This window comes from Osmia lignaria, chromosome 15 (assembly GCF_051020975.1).
Source record: "Osmia lignaria lignaria isolate PbOS001 chromosome 15, iyOsmLign1, whole genome shotgun sequence".
Lineage (NCBI taxonomy): Eukaryota > Metazoa > Arthropoda > Insecta > Hymenoptera > Megachilidae > Osmia > Osmia lignaria.
Window position 1 is genome coordinate 12,730,066 of NC_135046.1, and position 17,539 is coordinate 12,747,604.

At 44.7% G+C, this 17,539-nt stretch overlaps 2 protein-coding genes across 7 annotated transcripts in view; one reads left to right on the top strand and one right to left on the bottom strand.

Annotated features, from left to right (window-relative positions):
* LOC117608308 (lachesin) overlaps positions 1-15,769 on the top strand; it is a 28,955-nt gene extending 13,186 nt beyond the window's left edge. For both annotated transcript variants that reach the window (XM_034333211.2, XM_034333212.2), the window contains 7 exons: positions 2,209-2,306; positions 9,891-10,137; positions 11,538-11,711; positions 12,905-13,033; positions 13,418-13,553; positions 13,694-13,851; positions 14,182-15,769. In XM_034333211.2, the coding sequence (XP_034189102.1) occupies positions 2,209-2,306; positions 9,891-10,137; positions 11,538-11,711; positions 12,905-13,033; positions 13,418-13,553; positions 13,694-13,851; positions 14,182-14,510 (1,271 nt within the window). In that variant the 3' untranslated portion in view covers positions 14,511-15,769. The remainder of the gene's footprint in view (positions 1-2,208; positions 2,307-9,890; positions 10,138-11,537; positions 11,712-12,904; positions 13,034-13,417; positions 13,554-13,693; positions 13,852-14,181) is intronic.
* The window catches only part of pygo (pygopus family PHD finger), a 60,409-nt gene extending 42,920 nt beyond the window's left edge, over positions 1-17,489 (bottom strand). For 4 of the 5 annotated variants that reach the window (XM_034333208.2, XM_034333207.2, XM_034333206.2 and 1 more), the window contains exons 1-3: positions 16,578-16,794; positions 15,991-16,387; positions 15,763-15,902 (exon numbers count right to left, since the gene is read on the bottom strand). The gene's annotated coding sequence lies outside the window, so the exon portion shown is untranslated. Of the gene's footprint in view, positions 1-15,762; positions 15,903-15,990; positions 16,388-16,577; positions 16,896-16,980; positions 17,097-17,246 lie in introns of those variants that run through there. The other variant, XR_013063495.1, reaches the window with a different exon arrangement.
* Between the last annotated feature and the right edge of the window lie 50 nt (positions 17,490-17,539).

The following is a 17,539-nucleotide window of genomic DNA, read 5'->3' on the forward strand; positions in this document are numbered from 1 at the left end:
TCAGGGATATTTAAGTTTCATCGGGAAACTTTAGCGAGACGCTGCATTTATTAAATCCTCCGGCATGTTTGACGAGCAAATCCGAGAATTGTCCTGTCAGTGTCGTCTCTTCTGCGAAAGTCCAAAACGACGAAAAAGCGAATGGATGGTACGAGAAGGAATACCTAGCGATGAGAGCACTTCATTCTTTTATCGAAGAAACGATATTAATGTTTGCAAAAGTTACGGAGGAGCAAGTGGAACGAGTCGAGTGAAACCGACACGAGAGGACCGCTAATGTATTCCGCTCGAATAAAAGATTACCAGGTTACATCCATAGAAAAGCAATCCTCGTGCACGCGACTGTCGTTTTAATTAATCTCGTATCAGCCGTATATATCGGTCGCGTTCATAATACCGACGACTTTTATCGCAATTCGGTCTGCGTAATTCGATCAATTTAATTACATTCCCGGTGGTACAATATAAATTCAACGTGCCGAGCGATAGATAATACAGAATGCGCGTTAATATTCGCGAAAAGTAGGAATCGCCGTGTAAAATGGGTCAACGAGACCGGTCAACGAATAATAAGAGCCCGTTGCTGCCACGATGGACACAGAACGCGCAATTATATAACTGTTACCGATTAATAAACGCGGCATCGCATCGGTTCCGTGAAAACCAACGGGGGACGGAGAAGGCAACGTCTCGTTGTCGCTCGTTCTACTTATTAAATTCATTAAAGGCGCTTTCGTTGAAACACGATCATAGCGCTGCATGCACGATACTTTGGATTGTTGAAAGTACTCGAGCTTGGTACACCCTAGCAGCGCCCGTTTCACCCTCGAACCGAACCATGGGTAACTCGCAATCGGCTATTTTTGATAATCGTTCGTCTTTTTTTCTTCTTTCTTTTTACCCCACCCTCGATCCGAAAATATTAGCACAGAACAGAGTGACTAGCACGCGCGAGTACCATACTCGGTGGGAGTATGGATACTTTTTGCAACGGAAGATTTGTTAGACGTCGGCGTAGCTCGCATGGATAATGCTTGAAAAGTAGGTGGTGGAATGATCTTTTTTTTTCTTCCATTTCCCTCTCTATCTCTCCGTTGGCGAGGACTGAACTCGTTATCAGAGTTAGGTAACCAGTTACGTATACATATATATAGTGGGGGGCAAAGTGAAATGGAGGGCTTGTGGGTGAGAGGTGGGAAAGTGGGAGGGACAGAGAGTTAGCATACGAATGCCCGATTGTGTTTGTGGGCTGGTACGGTGCTCTGATTTACATAGTTATTATGATATTATGCAGACGCAAAAAGATTTTTATCGCGGTAGCTGTCTTTGTCGCGAAGAGAAAGGGCAGGTACAACTTGTACGACACGAGTTTTCTTTTATTACGTTTGCGGCTGTATCGCGCACCGCGCCGACCCACGCGTTTCTCCGACGGCGTAATCGAAAGAATCCAAGGATCGAGCATTCCGGAAAGCAACTAGAAGTATTAATCGCAGATTTTCATACGTTGTAGATGATTATTTGAATTCCTTTGCCGGCGGGATAATTAACAAGAGGATAATTAGGAGGAGCAGTGGGTATCGAATCGCGAGCAAAGGTGAATAAAGAGAAATGTATTCTGTTCCATTGTATATCGGTCGATTCTCGCTTTCTTCTTGGTAGCTGATGAATTGCGTTTTCAGAGGGTATTTACCGGGGAATGGGGTGATCCAGCCTCTCTCTCCCTCATTGTTCTCGATCCAGTGGCTTAACATAATGCTCGCCACGGCGTATCATCTTTGGCCATTAGCCAGTGACAGTGCATCCGTTGACGGGAAATTGAAACTATGCTTCATTCGCGAGCGTGTTCGATATTATACGCGGCAACGAGCTGTTAATCGCTGTCATTGCGCCGTCACGTACGCTTTAACGAGAGCAACGAATCACGGCTATCGAATCTGCGCTCCCGTTCGTTGGTTCACCGGTTCGTTCGTTTTGTAAACGATGCGAGATATTTTTCAACGGCCAAACAAGATGATATACTTGCGCCATAAATCTCGACGGGCACTGGCTGCGAATAATGCGCCAGATTTTCGACGCTAAGCACGTCTCGATCGTTGTCGAGCGATCTGGTAACAGAATCGGGAATCGGAAATCGGAAATCGGGAATCGGGAATCGGGAATCGGGAATGGAAAATCGATTCATAAAAATCGCACCTGTTCTTTTTGCAGATTTGCCAAGTTTCGCCGAGCCGATCGGTAATGTGACCGCAGCGATCGGCAAGGAAGCCGTCCTACGGTGCACGATCCGGAAACTAGGAAATTACAAGGTAAGGGATTTAAATGTTCCACAGTGGCGAGAAAGAAGGACGGGAAGAGCGGTGGAAACGATGGAACGCGTTAATTAGCCAGACTGGGTTGCAAGTGCAAGCGGATCCTCTGCAAGACTGCTTCTCGAATTCACGAATTCACGGATTCACGAATTCACGGATTCACGGGTTCACGGGTCACCGGGCGATAAGAGAATTCGAGATTTCGGTAATCTCGTGGAAACAAATGGGTCGCGTGGGTGCTCATGGCAGATGTCACTGACTCGCGTCTTTTTGCGCTTTCTTCCTCTTTTTACCTCCTCCACCTCGTTCACCTTCAACTCCTTCTTCGAGAATAACTTTCCAACGGGTTTTCCGTCGAAAAGCTTCCTAGCCGGTTCACTCGTCGGCTGGAAATAAAGCGAAACTTTGCGCGCTCGGCGAGAGAATTCGTCGGAGGTGGTAGAGGTTCGCGAAACTTCCCGCCAGGTACACAATTCATTAAAGCTTCGCGGTGAGTAACGAGACGAAATTAAGCGGTGTTCTGCCGCGAGTGATTAACTCCTCGCGTGGCGGACACGTGTCGCGTCGAGTCATGTATTTATGTATGAGCTTCTTTTACCGGCAAGTTTCAATTCCAAGCGAATTAACGCGTCCTCCTGTTTCTCAACATTCTCAACTCTCTCTCTCTTTGCTTCGACCACGCTCGCTTTCACGAACAAATTAAGCTTCCATCCACGTGAAATTTTCAGCTGAAAAGTATTGCCACTCTAACAATAAGTGGCAAGTTGTCGTCCCCGTTACTTATTCCGCATTTCGTAAAAGTGGCAACATCTCTTTATACTCTTTATCGCGTGCTTTATCATTCTCATCCGCTGACAATGCAAAGCGAGCTACTAGAAGACAGATAATAACGCGAAATCCCGAAACGAGTAGTTCCCTTCGTAAGTGGCAAGCCGTGCACCCGAGCTGGTGTCGTTTACACGGATAATACCGCTTCGCTTAACCCGATTGTAGTATGTTGCGACGCTACTTCCGGGACTTGTCCACCAGAAGGATGATCTCGCTAGCCCGACGTTGACCGTAACTCGGGAATCGACGTTCAAGTCTTACCACGGGTTTACAGAAAAACGAGAAAGCTTCTGGCTGGACGAAGGAGTTGGGTGTTCCGATATTAACGCGAGATAAGCTTCTTCCTAGGAGAGTGCGAAGCCGTTTGTGGACCGAAGGATGGCTCTCGGCTCTCGAGTCAATATTATATCGCGCGTAGCAGCCTCGTGTCTTGCCGCGTGTTTACGTGCACCGAGCGATACGTGCCCGCGCGTACGCCCGACACCGGTAATTGCTTTTAGCCGACGCACCGGTGTGCCATTGGCACCAGAGGAATCAACCCGACGAAAGGTTCAATTTAACATCGTATCGCGCGTCCCTTTGCCCCGCGGCCCATTCCCGCATCTCCTAGGTCCTACGCGTTATCTATAACGCTGCACTTGGTAATTAATCCGAAGTGACTGTCGTGCGCATCCCGTACATCTGCCTGTATGCTTGTATGCATCGGGTTACACGATGCGATGCGACACCGATCATTCGTACGAGCTTCGAGCACCGAGCTTGCTCCTCGTCTGCTGGAGATTCCCCGAAAACACGATAATGCGTGGCAATTTCCTCTACGCTCGAATCTTGGCTCGAAGAAAATTGAAGATTCAGAAATTTGTATAAAAACGTGATTCGCAAGCTTGTCTCGCGTTGGAAAAATAACGAAGAAGATCGTCCAAGCCTAATTGATTGGACTAGGAAGAAAGAATTGCAGGCGGAAAGAAAGCGGAAGGGATGATCGGTCGTGTTTGAATCCTTTCGTTCTCCGGGGGCCCGGGAACCGTCGATAATGTCTCAAGCACTTTGTCACGAAGGAACAACAGTTTGTCCAGCGCAGAGCGAGAACGGAAACTATTACGTCGACGGCAGAGTCGTTACCTCAGCGACAAAGATAACGGTTCGTTCGGGATAACGATCGACCTATCCCGGAGAAACGAACCTCTTATCCGATAAAAAGTTTCCCGATCCCTGTATTTTGCATAATTTCGTGCTGCATACGATTACATCGGATCTCTGCGCGTATTCCCGATCGGTTTGTCCGCTCACCGTGAGAAACTCTCGAGAGCAGTGGAAACTTTGAAGAAAGCATAACGCTCGCTACTCTTTTTCATTGTAATTCCTTTCGTCATTTTCCTAAAATACCTATATCTATTGTTTTTAACCGGAGAAGGTTGTTCCTCGAAAGAGAGCCGTTCGCGTGCAAGCTGGCAAATCGAATTGGCGTCGACGTACGGGTCTGCTGGTACCCTTTGCGCGAATTCGAGCTCGCGAGGATTTCTTCTCGACGAAATTCCGGAACATCGTCGACGACTGACACACATTATCCGGCAAAGTTACGAAATTCCCTGGTGGGCATCGGCAAGGTCTCTCTCTTCGGTACCCCTCCGGTGTAATATTTCGAGAGACCCTGGCCCACGAATCTACGTTAGCGCTAAGAGATTGCTCCCCATACCCTTCTGCTAACCCAGCCCTCCCGTCCCTTTTCCTCTTCCGTTCTATTGTAATCATGGAAACAATCATTCTTCGCTCTCCTTCTATCCTCCGCTTCTTCCTTCTAACCCCGACGATCTCGCTTCGTCTCTGTATCCACGCCGCTACCACTTCTCCCTCTCTTCCTCTCTCTTCCTCTCTCTTCGGCCAAAACTCGCTATCCCACTATCCGTCCATCTTTCTCTTCTTCTCTTCTTCTCTCCATCGCGGATTTCTGGCTAAAATCCCCTCAGTCTTCGTTACTCCAACAAGGTGGCGTGCGGTTCGGTTCCGGTAGCGGAGGCGGTGGCGGCGGTGGCGGTGGTGGTAGGGACGGGGAAGGATGGTGTGGCGAGCTACCCTTTCGCTCGCCTCCGCAGCAATCACCGATTTGTCTGAATAAGCCCCGGGCAAGTATATGCTCATGCTTACCCCGGGGAAACACCACTCCGGCCAACTCATACCCATCGTCTCTCTCGCAACCAACCCCTTCCACTTTTCCCTCCAACCTCGTCTCCGCACTGTTCTCTCGACATCAACCCCTCTATTCCTTCTCTCTTTCTCGATCTCCGTCTCGGTCTCTGTCTCTGTACATTCTGGTCCCCACACCCTCGATCGGCCTGGCAGCGACTCCATATACCCGAAAATACTCTGGTTCATCGATGCTTGATGGGAAGCTCGGGGAAGTGGCTGAAGGGATGGAACGGAGTTGCCAAAGTCGTGGCGTCGTCGACGAGACTCGGGCGTTAATCAGAAATGGAACGCCATGAATGGAAAGGCATAAGCGAATCCACGCGAAAGGATACGATGAACGATCCGTGGTGTCGTCTCGCGTGTCACGCGATGGAAAGTTTACGCGGTCGCGAACTTCGATTAACCCCATCGTTATTTTTCACCCAGATACCTAAGTAGCTTCCAGTTCAGATTAATACGCATCCGTTTATAAGAAAACGAAACTCCCTTTGTTTCATTTTCTATGCTAATTTATTTAATTTAACTCACAAACGCCGCGCCGCTCTTCCGGAAGATTGGTTATCATTGAAATCGTCATTCTTCCTTTTGGTCCGGAAATTAAATCGACATTAAAATCAGTCAACGATCAACAATTCCGACGTGCCGCGGCATCGCTAAAAGCGCTCTCTTTCGCGCTGCTTCTTTGCAATTTTTCATTTTTTTTCTTTTTTTTTTTTCTTCTGTTCAACCATTTACCGTTTAAGCACCGTGTCGAAAGAAGTGAAATATCTTGTGAATTTTGTTCGAACTTTCGGCTATAGTAACTTTCTTTCTCGTCCCGTCATTTGAGAGGCGCGAACGCGTTTACGTTTTATGGAAACTCAAGCTCGTTAATTCGAAAGATACGTCCTCGAAGCAACGTGACGCGCATACTTACGCGCAAAGAAGATATCGATTTCGAGAAAATCGCGAGACGAATGGGAAATTTCGTGAAGCAAGACGATCATTTCTTGATGGGACCGGAGGATTTTCGTTTCGTCGGTCACTTCCATTCTCGATTCAAGGTATTTCCCTCGAGAAGGTCGATCGTTGTCTCGTATTTTTTCGCTTTTTACGAGGTTTTTATGCGCGATCGTATAGACGGGGGAGAGGATTTTGTCGGCTATAAATAAGGGAATAAGAACACGATTCGACGATTACAATCGCAGCGTGGAAACGCTCGTCTTCGATCTTTTATTATTCCTTTCTCATCTGAACTTGGTTTGGAGTCGGGAGAGAAATCGAGCAACTATTCGCTCCATCTTGATCCGTATGCGTCCGAAATACAAGCGACTTTGATCGTCGCGTCGCGTCGTATCGGTGTCCACGGTTATCGGTTTACCGTCCCTGGCGAATTTTCAAACGTTTCTCGTTTATGTTTCACGCCAGACGTAATATTCCCTTTGACGCAATAACTTTAGGCATTCGGCACAGGGGAAAGCTCTATCCAAACACGTCCGATGAAGTTTCAGAAGCCATAAATCTTTCCACTTTCGGCAGACGTCTTTTCCAGCCTCGAGTACAAGAGGAGAATCGCTTTGAAGTCGCTGGCTGGTGCAAATGACCGCGTTCCTCGATCAGCATCCTCGCGACGCCAGGCGACGTAGCCTTTCAGAGAAACGTTCCTTCTCATTTTTTCTTTTCTTTTTTTTTTCTCCCGCAGAAAGTCGGAATAAAGAAAAGAGAGGGGTTTAGCATTGCCGATTTGCCCGGTTCTATTTGGATGAAACGGTGGCTACACGATAAAAGCTTCGGGGCTCGTCTCGAGCTCCCTTCTTCTTTGCTTCTTACAGATGGACCGAGGCTTTAGAAAAATCGGTTCAGATCGGTATACCAGGGGTAAGAAAACACGGAAAGATCTTTCCGGCAAAGTAAGTAGAGAGAGAGAGAGAGAGAGAGAAGTTGCCAACCAGTTTGAACAAAAGACTCTTCGTCGATTTCGTTTTCCATTCTCTACGCATTTTACGAAATGCGAATACAAAGACTTTGTATACTTATACTTATAAAGGAACACGTTCCCTCCCTAATTTCATTCTCTCGAGTTCAGTGCATTATTACGTGGAATATCCTCGAACGAACCAATAAACCAAGGCGAATATTCTCGGTCTAACTCGATTCGAGGCGTTTTCTTTCGAAATTTTTTTTTCAAACGGCGTTCTCGGAAAATCCGCGTTACGTATTCATGAACGTTTAACCGAAGCCACGCGAAAGGAAGCTGCGAGAAGAAAGAAATTGGTGGGGCGTTCGCGAAGAAAAATAGAGGCGTCTTAAACTCTCGCGTGTTAGCACAACAATAGGTCAAAGGAGTTTCGCGAGAAAGGCTTTGCCGAGAAAACGAGCCGAGACCGACGGAGGGTGTGAAGTTTTGATCAGCGACGTCGCGTTGCAAAGTTGCGAGTAAACGGGGGAATTGAATTTTCACGAGGTATATCACGACTAAATTTTCAACACTGATAGCGCATACGTTTCTATCAAGTTCTTTCGAGCACCAAGGAGATAAAACGCGCAACAACGGATAGAAGGTTCGTGGTAGCAACGCGTGAAATTTGTTTGACGAGGAGGGTCATTTACCCGGCATCGTTGATTTCCAATGTACACACGCGCATACACCAACCCCATTATTTCCCGTTCCTCGCATTTTCATATTTACGGCGCAACAATTAGTGGGGTTTCTTTAATTATTTTGTTTCGCATCGTTAACGAAACGAAGCCAGCTAGTACGAGGAGGAAACGCACGGCAAAAGCACACCCCAAACAAAGAGCGAACCGACGTGAATTTTTATAAAAATCGTGATTCGACGCTGCTCTTTCAAATATTAACCTTTTCACCGGACAAAAATTTCGTCGCGTGTGCTAAATTGCCCTACTTTGTGAAATATTCGCAACAGTGGTGCTCGCGATTGTGGCAGAATAATTTATTATCTTTGAATGATTTAACTTTGCGGGACTCTTTATTGGAGACTCTAGCAAACCACGACTTCTGGTTTAAACATGTCGTTGAACGTCGAAAGGGAGATATCGCGCCTGGTATAAAACTAAAAAACGGATAAAGTCGAATAAATAGTGCGAAGTGGATATTACTTGGGGACAGCACCGTGTTCCATATCGTGGAACGAGTTAAGGGTCAAATGGTACAGGCTCGTATCGCCGAAGGGTGGTAGGTGGACTATGGTACCAGGAGGGTAGTTTCGTCGAATGGATTCGTGCTAATACAAATCTGCGGTTATCGAGTGTTATTTGGTTACTGGTATATGGTCGTACGTGTTCACACTGTCGCATATAAGCAGAGTGAATGGTATGGACGCGTTGAAAGCGCGAAAATAATGTAAAATAACGCCAGCTGGGCTCGTCACAGGATTTTAACGCGTTTTATCACGCGTCGAAAGTTTACACAGTGAAAAGAGGTGAGAAAATTTCACCCGGATCGTCGGGCATAGAAAAACGCGTGAATACACGACTCTAGTTTCTAATTAGTCGATCGTTTGCTGGACATTCCTCACGAAATCGAATCGTAAAAAAGTGGTTGCGAAGAAAGTTCGAACAAATATTCCTACACCTCTCTAATAGCTAATTTACTTGCACCGAGGTCAGGTTGAAACTTTTGAGAATTCGCTAGTTCTAGAGTTACTATTTCGGCTGTGATTTTGAGAAGTTTTAGCGTGTAACCCGTGTATTCGGAGAGGTCGACGGAAGCAATCAACGCGTTAACAGCATTACGACGCGATACGACGAATGTTTTCGAACTCCATTCAGCCGCGATTTCGTTTTCCATTATTTTTCATCCGATCGATGTAAACGATTGAAACGCGAGGGGCCCGATTAACAACCCGGGGTGTATAGCGTCGTTTGGAAACGTTGTCTTATTTTGCGTTCGTTCGCGAAGCAGCCCCGGGCGACCAGTAAAATCGACACCTCACCGAGAAATTTGCCGTTTAAACGTTTGCAAGCAAAGCGTTCGGCACCCTTTTCACTCCCGGCAATTTTCCTCTCTTTCCCTCGGATCATTCGCCCCGCAACGCATACTTCCTGCCGTAAATCGGCTTGCAATTTTCGCGATGCCTTCTACCTACTACCGAGCTGCCACGCCGCCAACCGTTGCCCATTAATTCTATCGCGATATCGTTGTTTCAACTAAAACTGTTGTTGTTTCCCCCTCCGGTTTTTGCCGGTAGACTTGGCGCCGCGTCGGGGCTAAGTAAACTTTTGAAATTTTCCTGGGAGGGTTCGGTTGCTTGTTACCGGTCGTGAGAAAAAAAAAAAAAAAAATCTGTAAACCGACGGCTGCCGGCGTCGAATTAGCGAAAACTTTGCTCGAACCCTCTTCTTTCCAGCGAATTCCGTTTTTTTCCCCGACTACAAGAATCGGAGCGTTCTTTATGAAAGGAAGTATGCACGGTATTGCCCGTCTAAGTGGCACGGAACTCGGTTATGTACCTTACCACTTAGCAAGGAAGCTAGCGGATTCAGGGGATTCGACGCTGTTATCGGCGTTAATGTTTATTAAAAGAAAGGGTTAGAAAGAAGTGAAACTTGTATCGAATGTCTCAGGTGGGATGGCTTCGAATGGAGGACCAGACGATATTGTCGATGGGTCAGCGAACGGTGACCCACTCGCCCCGGTTTCTCGTCACGTTTGAGAACGCGAAGGCGAAGAATCAGAGTGACTCGAGGGAGGAGGAGGAAGCCACTTCGCGGCTCCATATTCGCCATCTCCGGGAAGCTGACCGAGGCTGCTACATGTGCCAACTGAATACGAAGCCCATGTTGAGCCAGCTGGGATGCGTGGATGTCCTAGGTATGCCTAATTGCGCGTTATACCGCATTCCTACGGCCGGCTATGGTCGGCTGTTTGCGGTCGCTCCTACAGACGTCACGCACGCACGCAACTCACGCACGCACTGGTTTCGATTAGCCTACCTCGAGAAGGGATGGAAAATATGCGCGCCTCGCCGCTAGAATACGTTTCAATGGGACCCACCAGAACGGACCGTAACCGTTACGTTGCTCGCCTGCTTTCTATTCGTTCCACCCTCTCATCCCACCTCCATTTCCCTCTGCTACTCTCTACTTGCTTCTCTCCGCTTACAGGGTGTTGGCAAAATAAGGACCGTGGCTCGCGGAGCTTAGCCTTTCCGTAACGTTTCAACAAAAAGAACTTGCATGAAAAACTGATTAACGTCTTGAAATTGAAGGACGAGCTTTTGGAATACGCCGAGGGAGAAGAAAAACGTTTCGTTACTATTCAGCTACGAGCGTTACTTCCCCGACACTCTGTACACAGAGTACTGGTTCGCTTCTGTGTAACGTAGACGCGGGGATCGTGTGTATCGTGCGTGCGTGGACACCAGCAGGGGGTAGAAAAAGGATTCATCGAGAGTGCGTATGCCTGGCTGGGTATTCAACTCGAAAGGGCGATCGGCCCGAATGGAATGAAATTCCTTTGTAAGCAAACACAGGAAAGGTCCCGCTTCCATTTTTTTTTTTTTTTTTTCCTTTCTTCCTTTTCTTCCATCCCACCGAAACTCGAACCGCGATCCCTCCCGACCTACGGAATATTGTCCAAGCAGAACTCGCGTAATTGAAATGGTCCGAGGTTCGTGCCTTTCTTCAAAAGAAACGAGATTTCATCGCGAAAATGTTTCTTTCCGTTGGCCAGGGTTAGCTAGCGTTTAATTCGCCTATACATATATGTATACGGGGGGCCAGGCGTTTTAACCTGATTTCGGTCCGGATAGACGAATCAGCCTGATTTTCATGCAAGCTTCAATCTCGGCTACCTTTTGATACCGTAGATATACGTTTTTGTTCGAAATCGATATACACTTTTTAGATCCGGAAGGATATTGAGATCGAGATCCTCTAGTTACTGCGTCTTACCAATATCAATAGCGAAATCGATAGATAGGTATCGGTATTAACGAGTATGTCATTGAATTAGTGCCTATCGCTAACCGCTATCCCTCTACCCACCCGTTAAAATCATGATCGATTTCCATTGTGGTCTGTAATTTCAACCCCTGCTAGCTGTTAATTCAAACGCGTTTCCCCGACGCGATGGCGATGCGGGGAATACGGTGCACGTCGAGCTCGAAATTCTCCAAGTTGAATTCGTGTTTGAACTTATCCAAGTGGATAAGGTTTCGGTTGTCCAGATTATCGCTTACAAAGCAGATCGACCGGTTTCTTTTCTTTCAGTCCCGCCAGATATACTGAGTTCCGGCACCTCGGAGGGTGAGGTTTCCGTACTGGAGGGTGAGAATGCCACCCTCTCGTGTAAAGCCTCTGGAAGACCGCCACCTCGCGTGCTCTGGCGACGCGAGAAAAGTGGTTTCATACTTATGAGGGGTCTTCACGATCCGCTGATACCAGGTAAGATATTACATTTTTATCTCGTCTCGAGAACTCTCGCGACCGTCATTGCCGGTGACAAATAACGTTCGATTCTCCTCTTTTTATATTAATTCGTCGCCCCGCTCCCCCTGTCCTAGCTACTCGAATAGTTCGCAATAGAGAAGCGGTTAACGATCGTTTGATCGATCGGATAGGGTGTAGAATGAAAATTTAAATGGAAGATTCGAGGAAATTGAAACACCTTCGAGAAGTAATTATCCAATGTGGGTAGCCGAGACGATTCGGCATCAAGATCCGCTTAGCGGAACCATGAAGACGTCGTAAATTCGCGGAGGCACGTGATGCATAGAATCGAAAGCAATTACGTTCCAGATACGTCTCATCGAATAGAGATTAGTTTGTTCGTACTATGACTTTCAATATATTTTCAGGATACGCCGCGTTACGTACGCGAACCTTCTACCTATTGTATCGTGTAATTTGTCGATTTTCACTGTTCCTGGAAAATTCTGTTACGTGCCGAGAGTGGTTCGCATCGAACACGCGACAGATTCGTTAATGGAACAATTTTTCGAACGGTATTGATAAATCGACGCACAATATTTCGAGCGGAATCGGTACTGTAACAAAAATATTCGTCGACTAGCAGAGAGGTTGCGCGAGCTGTCAATGCAAATAATGAATCTTCCATTTTCGATGGATCTCATTAAGCTCGTGACACGTTCTATCGGACTGGCGAAACGGCTCGATGATTTATGCCGTGCGATCGGTCGATTATAATGTAATTCATAGCGTTTCATTGATTTCAAAAGCGTTGCATACGCGCACGCATAATTAAACGCTGATACACGTTGTAACGATGTAATCGATACGCGTTTACCAACTTTCTAAATATTCTGTTTGATACATCATCCGGTAATAGGTATTCGGTACTTAACGCAACGCGTTCGTTACGAGGTCTATATTAAAATTTCATGGAAAAACGAAATACCTATCGTGTTGGTTAAATCGAGCTGAAGGCAACCGTGTAAACGATTTCCAAAGGTGAGGTTTCGAGATTTAGGGTTGTAATAGGCGGCGGTTTCCTAGTATTAACGAGCAAACGACGTATTTCCCGCGTAATTTGGTGTATGTGCGAAAACTGGCGCGAGGCCAGCGATATGTATGCGAGAGCTTTCAACGAGATATTCATACGAGGCGCGATTTTACAGTGGACAACCAGTCCGGCGAGAAGCTGGAATTAACTAGGGTAGACAGGAGGCAAATGGGAGCGTATCTTTGCATAGCCAGAAACGAAGTGCCTCCGGCAGTCAGCAAGAGAGTCTATCTAAGGGTAAACTGTGAGTATCCTCCTTTCCCTCTACTCTCCTCTCCACCATTATATAATACTTTACCGAAAATTATTGCCGCTGTCTGCTAAACGAAGACATCTAATCGCTTTGATTATTCCTACAACTTAAATAAAACTTCTCCGCTCGATGTAATCAAACTCCCTTTCGTTAACAAACTTGCCGTGTTTAACGATCTCTACCAGATTGAATCTCAACCGAGATGGAATAAATATTTGCAAGATTTATATGCTGTTCGGTAGTAGGTATTCCTCTTATTAATTGCTGAATCATCCGTTCGAATACAGTTCGACACGCGAACACCTCGATATTTAAAGGGTTGTAGAAAAAAATCAATCGATCGAAAGTAGCAATTTTTATCCGTTGTAATTCTAGTTCCGCCTAGCGCTAAAGTTCCCAACCAGCTGTTAGGCTCGCCTCTGGACACGGACGTATCGTTAATCTGTTTGATCGAAGCTTATCCAAAGACGATTAACTTGTGGACTAGAAAGGAACAAGTTATCATGAGCGGGTACGTAGTTTCCCTTTGTTTCGATTCGATTCCTCACCCTTTGTTCGTTTACCATGGAATCTGACGTTCGCGTCTGACCAAAGAAAATCGATGTCATATTCGTATTCCGAATATTCAAGTGAAACGATTTGTCAATGCAGCGGCAGATACGAAATTGACGAACGAGGACATCCGGACGAGGAATGGAAGACAACGAGCGAACTAAAGATAAGGCATTTGGAAAAATCGGATTTAGGGGAGTACACGTGTTCAGCGTCCTCGAGCATGGGCAAAGCGGAAGCCACCCTTAGGGTGTACGGTAAGCCAATGATCGACGAACGCGTTATTATTATTATCATCGTCTTGACGGGATCTGATCGCGCGATCAAAATTTTCACCCCTTCACCGGTCAGCGACGCGATTCGACCAAAATTAATAGAGAATGTCTTGGCGAGAATCTAACGAGTTTAATCAGGTCGTGTTACGCTAATAGATCAGAATAGAATAGACTGGAATGGAATAGAAACTCGGCGGCTTCCGACCACAAAAGGTTGAAAGACGATTCGATCATGGAAATTCCGTGCAAATCTCTAGACCACTGAGACACTGTTCTCCTTTCGCGTAAACGTTTCGGTTCAATTGTTTTCAGAGATCGAACGAGCAACGCCGCCCACCCGAGCCACGTCTGCAAGCTGGAAAAAGTTGAGCAAAGGAAAATCAAAGTTTGCCCAAGTCACGACGATCAATCGAATCTTCCACCAGATGAGCACACCAGCGATGCAGAAAAGCACCGCGAGGATCGTTTACAATAAGCACATGACGACCTCGACCACCGTCGATCCACGGGCGCCTTTTATCAAGGACAAAAACGTGTTTCAAAATCGAGACAGCCCAAACATACGAAGCTGTGCGAATGTAAAAACTAGTAGCACACGAATCTACGCGTTTAGCTTGCTCATTTTCCTCAGTCTACGATAAACCGTACCGATTAGTAAAACATACGTGCCGAGGTTCCAAATAACGTAATCAAGCGCAAACAAAATGTGATGAAACGAACGAACGAACGAACGAACGACATATACCAATATCAGGCGACGAAGTGAAAAAACCGCGACTAACAAAGAAGTTTTAATTGAACGACGGAAAGTTCTTACTGCGATCTCTCAACGACACGATGAAGCGTCAGGTCACGAGTATAGTAGCGTGCAGTGAATGCCTTTCTTTGCTAAGAAGAAAGTGTAGCGACCTTTTCGATACCATTCGTTTGAGAAAAAAGCTGCGTAGACTTCCTCTTAGCGAGGAAATGCATCCCTTGCATATGATTATACGTGTATTCGTAGCCTAAACTTCTCACGACGATACAGCGAGAACAAGCGATCTCTCATCGCGGATCTAGTCCGCAGACGAAACTGTTGCGAATTTTAAAATGATGAAAAGAAATGCTTACGAATGTATTTTTTATGACCCTTTTATCCGTTTTTCAAACGCGGGGAAAAGAGTATAATTGTCGTGAGCGAAATGTGTTCTTTAGTTGGACTGAATGTAACGTTGTCAAATATTTTTTTAATCAACGAGGAACGAAAGGGAAACTAGAGTCTTTTCATTGATACAAACGATCATTTCCGATTTGTCGTCTTATTAGAAGTGACGATGTAAGTTTTATAAATGTTAGCGTCGAAAGCCTTACATATGCAGGGTGTCTATTCTCGAGTGGGCCACCAAGAGTGTCATTTTTCACGATATATCATCGTTTGCGAATACACAAATGCAACAACGATTCTTTCGATTTTACCGATTCATTGATCGATCATATCGAGAAATTATTTTCCATCGTTATGAAATGAACATCCCTTATTATACCTTATTAACACCGTTACGTCGTAATGATTCTTGTTAATTAAATTGTTAATTTTACGTCCATTTCTGCAAGATTCGCGGCCAATCGCGGATCGACCCCTTCTTAATCAACTATTCGATTGTACTCGAACGCAGACAAATAATTAGCATACTAATTTGTACGTAAGGGATAATAAGATAATACGTTTATTTATCGGCGCGATAACCGAGATCGTTAAGTGACATCTTAACAAACGTTAAAACGTCATATCTAAGTCAGATTCATATCCGTAGGGCGTATAGTACCGTACTAATTGTATATTTTAGGACAAATACTAGACCTTACTTTTCTGATTTTATGTATTTTTTTAATTAACGTAGGCAAATAACTTACCTCATATTGCCAACGATTCAACGAGACCACAATTGTAAGAAGTATAACCGGTGTGGTTGACTGCGAGGAATCTGCTGTTATTCGATAGGGTAACGATCGAGCTTCTTTTCGTGTTACACGCTTTACTCAATGTTCGTCTGCTGTTATCAAGATTAATTGTCACATTATTCAACATACGTCGCTTAGTTCTCTTATTCAATGACATGTATGAACGAGGTGTTATCTTACCATATACATCATTTGCGATACGATTGCGAAGAGAATATTTTTCTTTTCAAAGAATCGACAATAAGCGTTCCTAGTAGGTTGTGCTTTGTATCATTTTTCAATGTTCCTCGCAAAACCGTTAATCATATCTTACTCTGTAACTAGGATCTGTATGCAAAAACGGTGCTAGTAGAAAGGCTTGATTCTCCTTAATGGATAACATTTTTCGCACCAATGACGTCAGAACTTTCTACTAATATTATCGTTCTCGTAAATATCTTCTATTACAGAGTACAAGTTTTAGTCATGGTGCGTGGTTTTCCATCATTGGAATAGTAGCATATCCGCGAAGTAAGGACACACACATATATATACACAACCCACACACACAACATACACATGCGTATGTTAAATATACCTATTTAACAAATATTGTATATCGTAAAACACTGCTCAATATAACGATTCTACAATAACTATATTAAAAACAAATGTTGTTGTTTATAGAAAAAAATATATTATGAGAATACGGTGAGAAAATGTGCTCAAATTGGATAATTATATAGCTTTGAAAAACAAAAAAAAACGTGTTGACAAATAAAACATACCATGCAAATAGTACTGATTTTTATCTTTTCTTCCTTTTTCTCTGTTTCCATTCAAGTCCATTCTTCTAGATGATACATAACAACAGGTATTTAAACCTTGTAGATAAATATACTTTTTATTTGTGTTTAACCCCACTGTGTTTACAATTGACACATAATTACACCTCTCTGGTTGATATAGTTCTTAACCATTCAGTATTTTGATATAAATTTTAGGTCCAAAACAAAATACTAAAAGCCATGAAAACACAACTGACTGCCACGTACGGGCTCTTTCTTTCACCAATTCTTGCACATTTCCAAAAGGTTCCCTGCAAGCTAATTTTCAAATATCATTAATACCATTTTCCATGCCATATTTTGTTAAGATATAAGTTACGAGTTAGCATCTGTTGATACATACCCAACTTTGCCTAATCTCTTGTCCAACAAACTGGGTACAATGGACCTGATATATGTACATGTGCATATCAGTAATAAAATTACTGTCAATAGACTCTGGAAGTTAAATAGGGCAGACTATACGTCCCCCAAATAAAATCATTAAAATAAATTGTTTAAATTCAAACCGTTTCAAAGGTTATAATAAAGTTACAAGTGATTTAAAGTCGTATATTCTTATACTTATTTAAATTACTAACTACGAAGTAATAAAACCCATGATCTTACCATTACGATTCAATAATCGTCAATTACTACGACAGATGATTATTGCAAGAAAAATAATTTAAATGCCAGTGACATTCGGTTTGACGTTGTATACCAGAACAGATTTCCGCCATTTCAAAAAGGCTAACACGTAGCGAGCGAAAAATTTCAAAAAGTAACTAGCGATCACTGCACAATTTTATGTATACCGCAGTTCACCAGAGTCCATAACTGCGACGCGCAGGTTGGAAAATGGTGGGGGAACGCAGCAAGCTCTCTGCTAATCGCTTTCCAGTTCGTTTGGAAGTATCGCC